At 37.5% G+C, this 15,784-nt stretch overlaps 1 protein-coding gene across 6 annotated transcripts in view; it reads left to right on the top strand.

The window, feature by feature from the left end:
* CGNL1 (cingulin like 1) overlaps window positions 1-15,784 on the top strand; it is a 55,484-nt gene that overhangs the window by 20,042 nt on the left and 19,658 nt on the right. For all 6 annotated transcript variants that reach the window (XM_040077183.2, XM_040077185.1, XM_058422336.1 and 3 more), the window contains exon 8: window positions 1,376-1,588. In XM_040077183.2, the coding sequence (XP_039933117.1) occupies window positions 1,376-1,588 (213 nt within the window). The remainder of the gene's footprint in view (window positions 1-1,375; window positions 1,589-15,784) is intronic.

The following is a 15,784-nucleotide window of genomic DNA, read 5'->3' as shown; positions in this document are numbered from 1 at the left end:
CAGTCTCTGAATTTTTGGCTTTCTATTGGTGGGACCAGGGAGAGAAGAGATGAGTCTGGAGAGGAACAAGAGTTACAGGGTTTCTGTCACCTTGAAGGAGGAATTGGCTGTAGCCCTGGTTATACTAATATACTGATGATGAAATAGAGAACACAGCTTATTAAATTTGTTGATAAGGATGTGTAAGAGTATCAGTGCAGAAATATTAAAGATGTTTGCATGCAAGATCTGCTGAGTAGAATGACTTGTTTTGTATGGGTGAAATTTGATTGCTCTTAGATGACTGTCTTAAATCTCAGGCACTGTAATTGAAAGTTGAACATAAGTGGGGGAATATCACAAATTATGATGATAGTACTGAAAAACATTAGCTTTGAAGAAGGACTTCAATCTGAATGGAAAAGTGAGGGAAGAGTCTAAAACACATCTTACAGAATGTTGCTGTAAAGGTGATAGTGATCAATTTTTCTATGTTTTCTGGAGGTAGAGTAAGAAATGAGAGACTTAGCTCCAGAAATGTAAAGCAGGTATTAGAAAAGGTTTCTGTTAATAGTGATAATTAACCAGAGGAAGATGCTGTCTGGGATGGTGGTAGGATCCCTTCCACTGAAGGCTTTTAAAGGCAGGTGGTGATGTGTGTCAGGAGTGGTTTAGATATACTGATCCTCCTTCAATGCACGGAAGCCTGCATTCTCTTTGAAAGCACAATTCACAGCTGGAGAAATACCAAATTGGAGAATTCATGAAGCGGTACAGTTTTGATTGTTTCTGTTATTCTGCGTTTCTGTACGCATCTTTCGTCTTCAGATCCACTGACTCTCCAGTTCCTTCCCAGAAATTTGGAGGGGGGAAATGACTTCTAGGGTTACCCTGGTAGGAGGAGGAAGGGTGTGAAGACATGAACTTGGTTGGGAAGCACTTGTTTTGTCTTCAGCACTTGAAGAAGCAACTTTATTTATTCTTTCCAGAAGAAAAGAAAAGAAAACAAAGAATTATCACGGAATTTGTTTCTCTTGCAACTGGGGGAAAAATGCTTTGTCTTTGTTCTTATCTACCTCATTGCTTTTGAAAGCACAACGTAGGAGTGACTCCTGCATTATTTGCAGATGGCATAACATACACCATTAAAATATTTTGATAGTTTTGCAGCATCAGATATGTTGACCTATTATATAAAGCATCAGCTATATGATATACTTCTAATAACGTTAGGGTTGAGCAAATTTTTAGCTTACTATAAAAGCTGTAAAAAATATTTCAGTCATATGAAACAAAGTTGTCCTTGGGGAGCTTATGTGCTTGCTTTCTGTGAGACATAAACAGAACATCCACATGGGCTATTTGACACACAGCTGTGTTTAATTTTGGGCTTTAGGAGCTGATGCAAATGAAGCAGGATCTGCAAGAAGTATTAATAGCAAAAGATCAACAAGAAGAGATTTTGAGAAAAAGGGAGAGAGAGCTCACAGCTTTGAAAGGGGCACTTAAAGAAGAGGTATCCAACCATGACACAGAGATGGATAAACTTAAAGAGCAACATGATAAAGAATTGCTGGATCTACGACGGAGCCTTGAGAAAGCAACAGAGGTATGCAAGTGCTAACAGTTTCCTCTACAGGGAAGGATCCTACTTCTCTCACATGCTTTCAGATACTACTCTTAGCAAAATAGGCAGAGGTTTAGGCCAGGAAATCCTTGGCTGCCGAGAATAAGTTTTATGTCATGTACATCTAATGTTTTGATTGTCACAGCTGAAGTTGTGGTCCTTTCTTCAAGCACTTATTTACTGCATTTGCTTAATTGCAAATTTTGAGGGAGGAGAGATGGGAACATAGTGCAGAGAATGTCCTGGGTTAAAGAGAATCACCAAAAGCTTGAGGATGCCCTTGAAGAGTGCTTTGCCAGTCATGCTGTTGAAATAACTTCTAGCAGTTCCCTGCAGTTCTTTGCAGACCACTGCTCCTACATTCAGCTTCTTGTGGCATATCCTGTTCCCTGGTTGCATTGTTCCACCTTGTTCATTCAACTTCTCAATATCAGTGCGGGGTTTTGTGTTTTATTTTGTGTCCTTTTCATTTATTGAACTTAACCTTGTTTACTGAAGGGTCAAAGGGGTGTGAGCACAAGGAAACAGCAGGGGTTTGGGTGTTTTGAATCAGACAGGAAGAAAACAGAACTGAAGGAATTGCCTCTTCCAGCCTCAGCAGGAAGTCTTTGTGAGAGGGAGAATGGAACAGGTTTCAGATGTGCGTGTTTGTTATTGTTTTCCAAAAGATGTCCTTTGTGACATTTTTTGTAGAGACAGCAGGTAGGAACATATTGAAAGATTTTTTTTCTTTTTGTATGGGGACAATTGTCTTAAGGTTTTAAGCATTCTTTTTACAGTGACAGCTTTTTGTGTCTTTTCTGTATTCCCTCATTTTATTTCACAAACGTCTGAGAAAATTTCTCCAGGCAAACTGTGCTTGTCCAATATGTCAGAACTGTAGGCTCAGTTTTATGCTTAGAAATAAATATCCATGCTAATTTATGTCTACACTGGTCTTAGGTGGGTTGTAGTTATCCTGCTGGTTGTGACCTAAAACAGAAGACAGAACTGAGGGAAAATGGACCTTGAAGCTGGAAAGAAGTTTCCAAAGCTTTATATGCTCTGTGAGCAAAGTAGGAGCTCATGTGGAAGATGCTGAATAGGTGTTGTATGATTGAATTCCGGTAAAAGATTATCCTTTTGAAGGTTTGTTTTAAATGTGCAATTTTCTTCAGAGGTTAGAAAATTTTATAAATGCTGGTTTGTTTATGCAGCCTAGGACTTGTACTTGAGATTATTCGGCTTTGCTTAAATGTGTTGTTTCTCTCGGTTTTACATCATCATGAAGATATTTGACTTGTCTGAGCTGCATTGAACTGAATTAATTTTTTTTCTTTGAGAGAAAAGTAGAACATTTAAATTATCATTTTTTATTACACAGTAATTGTAGTGACAGCTCAACCTCAATGAACCATCTTTCAAAGTTAGTGCATGGTAATTTACTGTATTTCAATTATGGAACTGTAATTACAACTGACAAGAAATGAAAGAGTAGTCTGTTTGGCATAACAATAACACAGTCTGGGAAATGGCTCTATAACTGGGCTGCTGTGACTTAGAGATACTTATAAATAGCATTTATTTACTTGCATGAGATAGTCTACCTAATGATAAATTTAATAAGATGTTCAAAAGTGAAATTTATTTATTTGGTCTAAGTACTAGTTCTCTTCCCATTTGAGTTGAATTTTTTGTTTTTATTTGAAGTAAAACTTAACATGTTTAATTGGAAGATGGTGTTTTCTTTTGTTTTTGGTTTTTTTTTTTAAATCTTGCTAGTATTTGTACTCAATGATTTCTTGAAGCATAGCATTATCTTTATGCCTGCTGGCTGAAATTAGTTGTCAAGTTTGATATATCATATATCAAGAAAGTATAACCATTCTCTGCAGGACGTTTCCTGACTGATCTGCTTTGATCTTATATATATTGTTAATTATTTGGTTTATAATTTATCTGAACTATCCAGGAGACATATACATTTGAAGCTGCTTGGCCTGTTAATTTTTTTTTTTTTTTTTAATGTTACTGCAAGCTGGAAAAATTCATACCTGATGGCAGGAAACAAGAAACCTACATCAAAGACTAGTGGGAAGGGCCATTCTGTTCTATTTGATGAGCAAAACAGGAGTGTAATTGCTGTAATAGTGGTTTGTCATAGAAAAAATATGGATACGGCTGTTTGATGGATCAGGTTGTATTAGGACCTCTATGTACAAGAATGTTTGTACTTATGTCACTTCAAAATCATCCAGATTGATACAATGAATAAAGGTGTTTTGTGATATATAGGCTGTTAAGGAAGTTTTTGCATGGAGAAAGGAAGTAGTTTTTATGCCAGTGTTAAATCAACAGAATTTTCATCTGCTGGAGGCATCAGATAGGCTGGCAAGTAATGTGCAGTGTGTTTAGCCTGTGTGATTAGAATGCCACATAGATCTGTTTGCAAATAATGTTAGAAACATACTCAAGGTTATCTGATAGAAAACAGAGCAGGGTTGTTTGTCATCATGATTCTTTTCTCATACTCACTAATATGGTGCTAGTTTGGGGTCTTTTTGTTGGGTTTTTATTTTTGTCATTATCTGGTTTCCATTTTTTTAATAGAGAATTTTAAATAAAGTCACAGATATTAAGATATTATTTTTCTTTGCTACAATTTACCTTTTTAACTTATTTTTGTAGTATTTCTTCTGCTTGTGGTGCTCTCAAGATGGCTGTGACTATTCTTGACTTGTTGCTTGTTTATTGAGACTAAGACCAGAATATTTCCATTTAACAATAGGAAAAGTTTTACTCTTCCATACCATACCTCTGTGGGATAATAATTGCCTTTAATTTAATAATAAATTTAAAAATTAATGTCTTTCTGATTAAGAATAGATTTCTCCATAACTGCAAGTGCTAGCACAGAGATAAATGTGAATTCTACTCCAGTTTTTAATGTCATAGAAAAATTCCTATTATTTAATCTGACTCTATAACACAGCAGCCCAGAATTTGTAGTATTTCAACAAAGAGAGCTCTGTCACTGTAGATGTAGTGCCAGTGTTTCGATAAAATTTGGAAATAGCTTCTGGAATGTAATGCTGTAGGTAAAAGGTTGTAGCATATTGCAATTAGTACTGTTCAAATTCCACTGAAATTGTATCAGCTCAGGAGGGCGGTTGGGAACTGCACAGCACTTGAAATTTACATCTGTATTTAGAGAAGCTCTCTGAACAAATGATGTTGTTCAGAAAAAGCTGTAATCATGTTAGGAAGAGGCTTATCTAAGCCTGACCTTGACTGATTTATTTGGCATGTCGTATGTCTGACCTTGTTCCCAGAATGATAAAACAGACACTCAGCTTAGAGCTGATGAATTTATCAACACATTTAAGAATGCAATGAAGCTGGTGATCACGTTACCATTAACACGTGTATGTGTTACATGTGATTATGTTGATTAAAGAGAAGAAGGAATTTTACCTGAGCAAATGTAGGAACAGCAAAAGACAGTGGTTGCTTTCTGCACATGTTATGAGCTAAAATTGTCCTCCTTTAAGATAAGAAAAAAATATAAATCTCTAGGTATTATAAATGAGAAGCTTTGGTTTTGTTTTTTCCCCCATCTTGTTTAAGTGAATCTAGCACAAACTGTAAAGACCTTTGAAATGCAAAGTAACTATTGAATCTTTTTCTACTTAACCCGATAATATGATGTGTCTTCCTCAAAGCTAATAAAAATATCCCATATAGAGATTTAGTTAAAAACCAGCTAAAGCATTCCAAATGATACGGAGATATAATCTGTATGCCTTTTTTGTAGAAATGGCTTGGAATTCATAGTTGAAACGTAAAATGAAACATAATTAAATCTAATATATTCTGAGAACCTACTTTGGAATAATATTGTACAGCGAACAGTGTTATGTTTCCCAAGTTACGCAGGGAAAAGTGGAGGTATAAGTGTGGAACGTTGCAAAGCCACTTTGGTACTTTAAGTACTTTAATGTATGTAACTGTAAAATTATATATATATATATATATATCTGAAAAAAAAAAACCCAGTAGGATCCTGCTACCTTGTTCTGCTCTGAGGTGAAATCTCGGGGCTATAATAAATCATGATAAAAACCCACGGTCTTGATAGCAATAAAAGAATACATCAAATGATATAAGAATTACTTGGGCATGAAAACATTGTTATGTGCTCTTATCCATACATCCATAACTCACCTGAATCTGCATCCTGAATGCTGTGTCTGAGGCTGGTGTGTTCACCTCAAACAAGACACACAACAATTGAAAAAGATTTAGAGAAGGTGATCTAGGATTTGAAATGCCACTGGTGGGTATTTTCTTTCCTCTGCCTGAGGCAGCTTTTGCCATGTTGAAATAACATTATTGTTTCAGTTCTAGAAGCTGGTTGGTGATGAATCTAAACTGTACAAAGTCAAATGGTGGAGTGACTGGTCCAAGTCAGTGTTTCATCTTTCATGAGCTAACCCCTCTCCACCTTTCATTTTCTGCCCTCTTGTACCAGCCTTCTAAAAGCCTGGTAAGAGTCAGATTGATTTTTAGTGCCCCACAGATGGAGTGGGGCAGAGAGGGAGGGTGTGCAGACAGAAGTGTGATGGTGGAAGGAAAGCTGCAGGCATTCCTTGAATAGGTATCGTTATTGGAGACACCTATTTTAGAACTGTATATGAAAAATTTGGGAGACAGGTTTGATTTGTTTTGCCCAATGTGTCTGTTCTGTGGGGAAAGGAAGTTGGTAATAGCATCATGCATGTTTACAGGACCCATTTAATGAAGTACCAAACAAATTACGGAATATTAGTGTTGTCAACAAGAGTATAAAATGTGCCTCTAAAGCACTCTGAATATGTAGCTTGGTGACTGTGCTTTTAAGTTCCAGCTCCTTTAGTCCTTAATTTCTGTGCAGTTTACTCCTCCATTTATTTGGTGGGTACTTGTGTGGGTTTGGGTGCAGACAGTACCATGAAACTACAGCTGAGTGGGTTTTATACTGTATGTGGAGTCAAGAAGCCTCTCAGCAAAACTATCCTGCAAAGTTGTATTTGAGATGGATTGGACCACATCTATAGGATAATAAAAAAATAATCCTGTTTATGTGTAATAGTCATTTAACTATTGTGGATGTTCACCTGCTAGGACTGTTTTGGTAAGTCTGGGTTGGGAAGGGGGGTTGCTTGTGTGATTTTTCATTTTCTTTGTTTTTGAAGCTTGGGAAGAGCTTGTACAGCCAGGAACTTCTTTAATGCTGTCAGGAGGATCTCTAATCCTTGTTAGCAGAAGCCAGTTTATGTATTCAGGTGATTGGTCTCGTGACAGTATATGTTTGTTTGTGTATGTATGGGAAGTGTTTGACTCTGTCAAACAGGAGGGAACAACGTGAACACAGAGTTAGTTAATATTTTACTTTAGTCTATCCAGCAACTTGTGACCTTCAAGAGACTGTTAGTATAAGCCAATCTGAGAATGTCATGATATGTAGCCAGGGGGATAATAGAACATTGATGCAGGTACTAGTTAAGAGGTTAAAACTTTCCTGGCCCTGGATTTTATAACTTATATAAACTTAGGTCATGCCTAAATTGGAAAACTTTAACACGCTCTGTAAAAGAGGGCTGCATTCTCAGTCTTCAAATATAAGTTTTTAAATCTTTCATTACGTCTCATAAATGAAAACCTAAATAGTTTGGGGAGTAATATTAAGGACATGGTACCATTTCAAGCAGTGAAAATGACCTTGTAAGAAAACAAATCTTTTCTCTAAACCATCACCAGTGAACTTTTAACAAGTTAGTAGTGGCTCTAGCTGAAATGAAATGAGAGGCCAGTCTGACTCTCCTGTAAATTTGTGTACTTGCTTACTGAATAATCTCTTGAAGTACAGCAGAGAATTTAAGCTGGTTGCAGTGTACCTTGCTAAGAGAGGAAAAAAACACTGACCCTTTTAATAGGTAACTAAAAATAGTTAAGACATAGCCATGTGTTAAAGTTGGCTAGGCTTCAGTTTGAGACAATGGGAAGAATTAATATAATCAGTGTCAGGTAAAAAAATAGTAAGTGCAGCTATTTAGATTTCTTTTCCAGAAGTTTTGTTGTTTTTGTTGTTACCTTTTTTTGGAGAGTGGGTTGGGTGGGTTGGTAGCCTAATACTTCATTTTAAAGGAATTCTTGTATTCCTTTTGTAGGGATATGAGATTTAATTATCCCTGCTATCCTATGGTTACTCTTATTCATCCCAAGGCTTCCAGCTGCTTTAAGAAATAGTGTCTAGAGTTAGAAGAATTGCCTAAAGGTAAACAGTGCGTAAAAATGCCGAACTACAAGCAGAGGTACAAGCAGAAATAAAGGCCTGTTATTTGCATTCATGAGCTTTGAAAACTAGATGACTGTAGCTGAATAATACTGATTTCAGAAGCTCCCTTTACAGAAGAGCTAATAATGATTACATTTAAGGAGCCGTCCTTATATGGAGAATCACTATGTCCTTTTTTTTCCTTGGTGTCAGTCTTTGGGTGTAGGATGGTTTTGGGGTTTTTTCTTTCTTTGGAAATCCTGCATGTTAGCTAAGGAAATCAATATCTAGTTTTCTTTAAACTATTTTGTTTATATACAAAAAGAAGAGGAGAAGACAATAGAAAGATATTTGATATCTCCATCATTGCTACCCTCTCTGGATCATCTGAGGTAGCTGGGTAAATATGAATCCCTGAAGCCACATGAAACTTCTTACATGTAGTTCAAGAAGTTAAACTAGTCCAGCATCAACCTAAAAAGCTGGCCCATGAGTCTTTAGAGCTGGTTTCCACAGCCAGGATCTTGATACCTGAAGTGTTCTACACCAGGTGGAATGAAATGAGCAGAAACACCATTTCTCTTTTTCAGAGGATTTTGGAAGATTATCCTATCATTTACTTAGATTGCCCAATTATGAATAAAAAAAAAATTTGAAAATCTGTTACTTCCATTAAAAAGCTCCAGCTTGTGCCCCAGCTCATTTTGAATGGAGAATTATTCTTCGAGTATGGCTGTTAAAGAACAAACAGTTAATTGGTTGAAATAGTTTTCACAGAATGACAGAATCAATTAAGTTGTAAAAGGCCTCTGAGAATATTGAGTCCACCCTATGACCTAACAGCACGAAGTCAGCTGGATCATGGCACCAAGTGCCACATCCAGTCTTTCCTTAGACACCTTCAGGGACGGGAACTTCCCCACCTCCCTGGGCAGACGGTTCTGGTGTCTAATCATGGTGGCTGAGAAGAAATTCTTCCTAATGTCAAACCTAAACCTCCCCAGGTGCAGCTTGAGGCCACATCCTCCCGTCCTGTGGCCGTTCTGGGAGAAGAGACCGACCCCACTGGCTACACCCTCCTGTCAGGGAATTGGAGAGAGCGCTAAGGTCACCCTGAGCCTCCTCTTCTCCAGGCTGAGCGCCCCAGCTCCCTCAGCCGCTCCTCCCAGGCCAGGCGCTCCAGACCCTGCCGCAGCTCCGCTGCCCTGCTCGGGACCTGCTCCAGCCCATCAAGGTCCTTCTTTTTTTGGGGAGCCTAGAACTGGACATGCAATTCCTTATATTCAGTTGAACTGGATTCTGAAAAGCAGTGTAAAGGATTTTAGAAGAATTTGCTGACTTTTGCCTGATAAACATTGGATTTAGCCAAAATTTAATCATTCTAATACGTGGCAAATGAGATACTTAACTTGCACACACTTTAAGTCTTCCTTTATTTTGTAAAAGGACTCTAAAGATCCCATAGTGTGTAGTCACTGCCAAAGGGGAGTTTCACCAGCTAAAACACTGAAGTCAGCCAAAACTATTTTTTAATAATCAGTTACACAACCTCTCTCATGTCTTTGCCAGTGATGAGGGTGTGGTAAAAAAAAGGTGTGGAGCCACAGAATATTTTCTGCATTCCTATCCAAAAGTATTTTTTTCTGTATTCAGGTTGAAACTGAACATTTCATTTGCATCTCAAGGACCTTGATGGGTGTTCTGTCCAGTGTCTTTGGGTTTACTCAATAATGAGTGGTGGGAACTATTTTGATGCTTTTTATACTATCTGTTCACTGCTTGCAACAAAGTTCAGTGTAGAATACTGTATAAATATATTTGCTTTACTGAGATTTCTGCAACAAAGTTGTTGGAACAATATTTATTGCTTTATTTTAACTTGGTCTTGACTAAATTTAATATGTTTAAAAATACTTCTGGACACATATATAACTATATACAAGGACGGAAACCCAAGCCTTATTAGATTAATTTCTTGTTAGGGAAAACATCTGGAAGGAGCAAGATGGAAGGTGAGGGAAAATGTACTTTACTGCTGATGTTCCCTTATGTTCCCTAGGCCTAGAGCTGAAAACCAAATGCCACATGCATATAAACTCCAGCAGCTGTGACTGTGTGGCTCAGATAAGCAGACTTCTGCTAGGTAAAACTTTATAGATCAGGTGCACATACCACACCAAACCATACACGTATATGTATGTAAATATATATGTGCATGTGCATGCATTTGCTCACTTTCTTCTCATCTGTTAGGAGTTAAATGGAGCTTGTACATGCTATTAAAAACATCTTCTGGAGAAAGAATTATAGACATTTTTTCACAAACTTTTAATTCCTTTTCTCAACATAGCTGCCATCTTCTGAGTAATGTTATTCTCTGTATTAAATATAGGAAAGTAAGAGGTAAAGAGATTGGTGTTGAAAGTTGTGCATGTCCAAACTAAAGCACCTAGGTTAACATTGTAGGTCATTATAAAGTCCTTGATGTTTTCAGAGTACAATTTTTGCTGACTTTAATTGCAGCTGTGCACTCAAATCTGTGGAAAGCAAACCCCCAGTGTCTCAAATACCAGGGAGGTTAAGGAGCATATAGTTATTGATCCTCTGGAAAGATTTGGCTGAGTGACTTGCCTTGGGAGGTCTTTGGCAGAGACAACAACAGTCTCCAGATTTTCTAGGGCTGGTTTTGGGTACCTTAGCTATGAAACTCCTTTCTCTTTATTGCCTCACTCATTTCTGCTGGAAACTCTAAACTATTCAAGCTTAATTGACTAATCCTTTAAGCTTTAGTATTAAAATGTATGAGAACTATTAAAAAGTCAGCGGTTATTGAATACCATGGATTATTTTCTGCCACGTATGATCTATTTTTTGTGGTCAGAAACTGATTTATTTTTAGTGTATCTTTCTTTTAGGATTTGATAACTTGTTTTATTTGGTTTGAGTCCACTGCTGGACTAATAAGCAAAGTTACTGCATGTGTACTGTGGCACAATGACAACATCAGAATGCAGAAGTTTATCTTCAGTCAGTCACAGAGGACTTTGTATTGTGGGAACTTCTCTGTATAACTGTGTTTTCTTTCTTCTAGACAAGCTTCTTTTTCTTAATTCACAGCTTTTTACAAAAATTCACAACACATTTCCAGCTCCTTTTCCCTAATCTCTAGTTAAATTTTGCTGATAAGGCTTAATCAGGAGTTTAAACATGATCAAATTTGAGTAAGTATAATATAATATTCAGTGGATTCAAGGGTAATAAATAAGAAGGTGATAGGAGTGTGGTTAAGAAGTTTTTGAAAGATGTGGTTATTAAGAGAAAGGTATTCAGAGATTGAGGAGACGAATATCTGAGTGTAAAACAGTCCCCATGTAGGGACAGAGCGAGGACAGGCAGATTGAAAGGAAAGACAAAACAAATGCAAGTTCATAAATGTGATAAGCAAAATGTTGCCACTAGTAAGTGGGACTAAAAGGAAATAAACATTTTCTCTATCATAAGGAAGAAACTGCAAAATTTGAATTCAAATATGTTAATTTTAAGATCCAAAAGATTACACTTCAATTCTTGATAAAATTGCCCCCCTCTCCTCCTGTTTTTTGAGGGGCTTGAATTTTTGCACAGGTGTTTTGGTTTGTATTTTTTTTTCCTTTGTATGGCTAATATGTCTGAATATACAGTATTTCATTCCAGGTTTTGTTGACAAGAATCTTGTTTAACCAGTTTTGTCTGTTTTGTGCTCTGTATGGTTATGTGCATAATCTCCTTTAAACTTTTTGAAGAGACTGATCCACAATTCTTTGAACTAAAGTTCTTATATTAACAGTGTCTGTTAATGTTTTATATTCAGCTTAAATCATTACTTTGTGACCTTTACCTAGTTCTGTTACCATGGGTTAAATGATATGAACTTAGTTAAATGCCAAAACTTTTCCAACATCCCCAAATAAATAAGTCTAAAGGATTTATGAATGGGCACCAACAGGAGTCACTAATTGATGTCGTGTCATTAAGCCTCGAGGACCATTAGTTAACTCGCACTGTTTATGTGCAGCACCATTACAAACAAGTCACACGTGGACTGAGGAAAATGGATCCACAGCACAATCTCTTCCTGTCTGGCTTTTTCCTCATTTGTACTTACTACACCTTCAGTGTTCAGTTTTCCTTCTTTCATCCTCATCACTCTAACCCACTAATTGAATGCTTTTGCAAACAGCCTTCCACTCCTTTTTTGAGAGTGTGAGCCAGTCCCTGAATTTTCAGTGAATGCAGGCAGAACCCCAGAGATTACCCCCGGCTTTTGGCAAATACCGTTGGACAGTTTAAACCATCCTTGTTGTCACTTTGAATTTTAGCCTGTGAAGCACAGCTACTGCCATTCAGACTTTATCAACATGCATCATAATTTCACTCATTTCAATGCGGTGGTTTTCATATCTTCTACTTCCATGTTTGTTAGGGAAATTCTCTGCAGGGTACAGTGAGCCATCTCTAATGACAATGTTTAATTGTACCCATGGTCTGTACACGGGCAGTCTGCCTGCTAGCTGTGTGGGGCTGCTGGAGCACAGTGCCTGCATGCAGGGGTTCCATAGGCAAAGGACACAGCAGTCCTTTTGTGTGTCACCAGTGGCCGTGTGTGGTTTGATAGCTGCTGGCCTGAACCTTATGTAAGTGTTCAATATATGGACAGGGATCTCTCTCCACCTGGTTGTCCCCTAATGGTGCTGCCACGAGGTCTGTCAGAACTGCCTTGCAGTGCTTGTGTGCTTGGAGTGTGCTCACCAGTGATCCCCAGGCTCTTTGCTGTTGTGTTCACTCGGCTTCCCGAGAGCAGGCCCAGAGGGTAATGTGGGGTGCCAGAGACTAACAGTGGAGAATACAAAACAAGAGCTGTGGAGACTTTTAATACCTTAACTGTCTGGGGTAGTATGCTATAGGATATGGCATCATTGCCAAAAGCTCTTATAATCCAGAAACTTCCTTTGTGCCAGTGAAGAAGCTCTGCATGAAATTCTCAGTACACTAGGGAAAAATGAACATAAGCTTTTTTCTGTCTAAACCCAGCTGTGTAATTTGACTCTTGGAGAGGCAGTGCTATGTGTGCTTTTTCTTACACAAGGAACATCTAAAATCTATTTATATGGCTTGACTTTATTTAAACTTCACTATCAAATTGAAGATGCTTTTGGATTGTTTTGTCTAGTATCCTCCTGAACAATATCCTCAGGGTGGTCTTGCATGCCTTATGTGTGTAGTCCAGTTGTGTAGAGTAAGCTGATAAGATAGATAGTCCTGTGCTTCTTTTCAGTCTTGTCTGAAACAAGTTGAAAAGATGTTCAAAACAATGTGTGCAGTGAAACCACATTGTGAAGAAAATTCCTTGTACTCTCCCCAGAATATAAGACAAACGTTCACTTTCCAGCTACAGTACAGTGCAGCTCCCTGTGTATACCAAGAGAGGTTTCTATCATCTTGAAAAAGTATGTGTGTATGAAAGAAAGAAATTTTGTCCTTAACACATTAGAGAATTTGTTTGGGCAGGTGTAACCCTTGTAATGATGCCAAGGTCATTAGAGACCTGTGAAGATCTGCTGGCTATGTGCTGGTCACTCAATCAGCTGAAACTTTAGGGAGATTTTATTTATATATCCAATTTACTTCCAAGATTTCAAATTAAGCTAATAAAGACAATACTTGCAACTTACCCTTTGCGTTTCTCTACATTTTACATGTATTCACCTAACTTTTTGCTAACTTACTGAAATTACATAGTGAAAAAGGAGTGCAAATAATAGTTTGGTTTAATATTAGGGTCTGTATCCTAAGGTACTTACAACAAAAACCAGGCTGGAGGAGATCTCTAGATATGATGGCATCAGTGTAATCTGAACTTAATTTTGAACCTCTTAGTAAAATCATATATAGATAGATATTACTTCTGTGTTTATTTATGTATATGGGTCTCAGGGGGTGGGGGTCGTTGTTGGGTTGTTTGCTTTTGTTGCATGTGTGCATCCGTGTTTCAGTAAATACTGTTTCCTGTAAACCATGGTTGATGTAGTGGAATCTCCAGGTCTGATATGGGTCTACTGCAGTCCTCTCTTACTGTGCAGCCCCAGTTGGATGAAAAAGAACAGACAAATCAACATTCCTTTCCCTGAACTCCCCAGCATGCCTCAGCTGCTTTCACTCAGCTCCAGAAAGGAGAAATGAGACTAAAAGGAGCCACTGGTGGAGTGCTTGCTAATTAGTAAAACTTTGCTGCATGCAGAAAGCAAAAATTAAAGGAATATATAAATGCTATTGAAATTTCATAATGTGAAAACTTAAAGCATCGACAGAGATTTATTTCAGAGCTTCTAACTACTCATGTACTTAGAAGAACAAGTTTTTTCAGGATTTTCAAAAGACCAGAACTTGTCAGCCTGCTTATGCTGCCAGTTTTTGTATAATAAGTTCATTGACCCTGTAGACAGTCTGAGTGTTTTCTGAGTTACCGCTTTTTCTAATTTGCATGATGTTAAAGCTGTTGCTTGCTAGAAAACAGTCTAGTGAGGGCACTCTTTGTAAACACCCTTTTATGTAACTTTGCTTATTCCTTTTGGATAAGGAGAAGGGATGATCAGGAGCAACAATCAAAAACATAAATGAAAAGTGATTTTCATGCTTTCATGAAATATTTCACAAAATAGTTTCTAAGTCGTTTGATAGGATTTCTTTTGTTTTCACCCAGATAAACACAACTTCACATGCAAAAAATGTTGTGCTTCAGTAATGAATGTGTAATTACTTATTGTTACCCGATAATGTAGAGGCCAACGGTGTAAATGGATTTGAGAAGGATTAGAGAAATTAATGGATGATACATTCATGGAAGAAATCCAATGAGAGCTGGGAGTGTATATTGATGAAAAGACTTGCCCCATAGCTGTTCTTCCTCTTTTTGCCTGTAAGGATCAGCCATGACAAGAGAGAATCCCGGTCTAGATCGATTCCTATGTTTGTTCTGATGTTCTTGCTGTTGTTTAAGGTCTTGGTGTAGAAGACTGTGGGGCTGCACTTGAGAACCAGGTCTTTGGTTCAGAGTATTGCTTTGTATCAGCCCCTGAATGCCCAGAAGCAAGAACCCCCCATAATATCCTGGGTTCTGTTCTTTATAGGGGATTCTGAATGAGAAGTCATGAAGAGCAAAGACTAAATCCTTCCTGCTCTTTACAGAATTAAATGTTTGAGTGCATACCTGGTGCATAACAAGAGTGTAGATAGATAGTATAACAATATAGACAGATACCTCCACTCATGCTTTCCACAGCAAATGGTAGGATATTTCAGAGGGTAAGTGATGGTTAGCTCTGAAAAGTAACACGCTGCAGTCAGCTGTCCTGCAAAAATAAGTCAAAAATCCAGTGCCACAAATTGTGATGCATTGTTCATTATTATAATTTGTGTTTGTGCTATGTATTGATTTGAGTTTCTGAAAAAAAAAAAAAAAAAAGTATCTGAATACAAGTTGAACTCGGTATTCAAGTAGAACCACCACTGTTTATTTAGTGTCAAGATCCCTTTATATTATCTGTCATTTATTCTGCCAATAGTTTCATGGATGTAGTATGTTGCATGTTAGTGCTTGGAATCATCAGTGACGTGAAGCTGCCTAAATTTTGTGTTGCTGTGGAAGACACTCTTCATAAATACATTCTTCCCTGAAGGTCCATATGGCTTTTCCTATCTGTTAAATTTTTTAGTTTACTTGGAGTTATCTAACAATGGGATTGGCAATGAAATATTTTAGGGCAATAAAAGAGGAAGATGTTAAGGAGAAAATATGAAATAACAAGAATGAGATTGTTTAGATATTATATATTAATTTATCTGTT

This window comes from Hirundo rustica, chromosome 13 (assembly GCF_015227805.2).
Source record: "Hirundo rustica isolate bHirRus1 chromosome 13, bHirRus1.pri.v3, whole genome shotgun sequence".
Lineage (NCBI taxonomy): Eukaryota > Metazoa > Chordata > Aves > Passeriformes > Hirundinidae > Hirundo > Hirundo rustica.
This window is presented reverse-complemented; position numbering and strand designations above follow the sequence as displayed.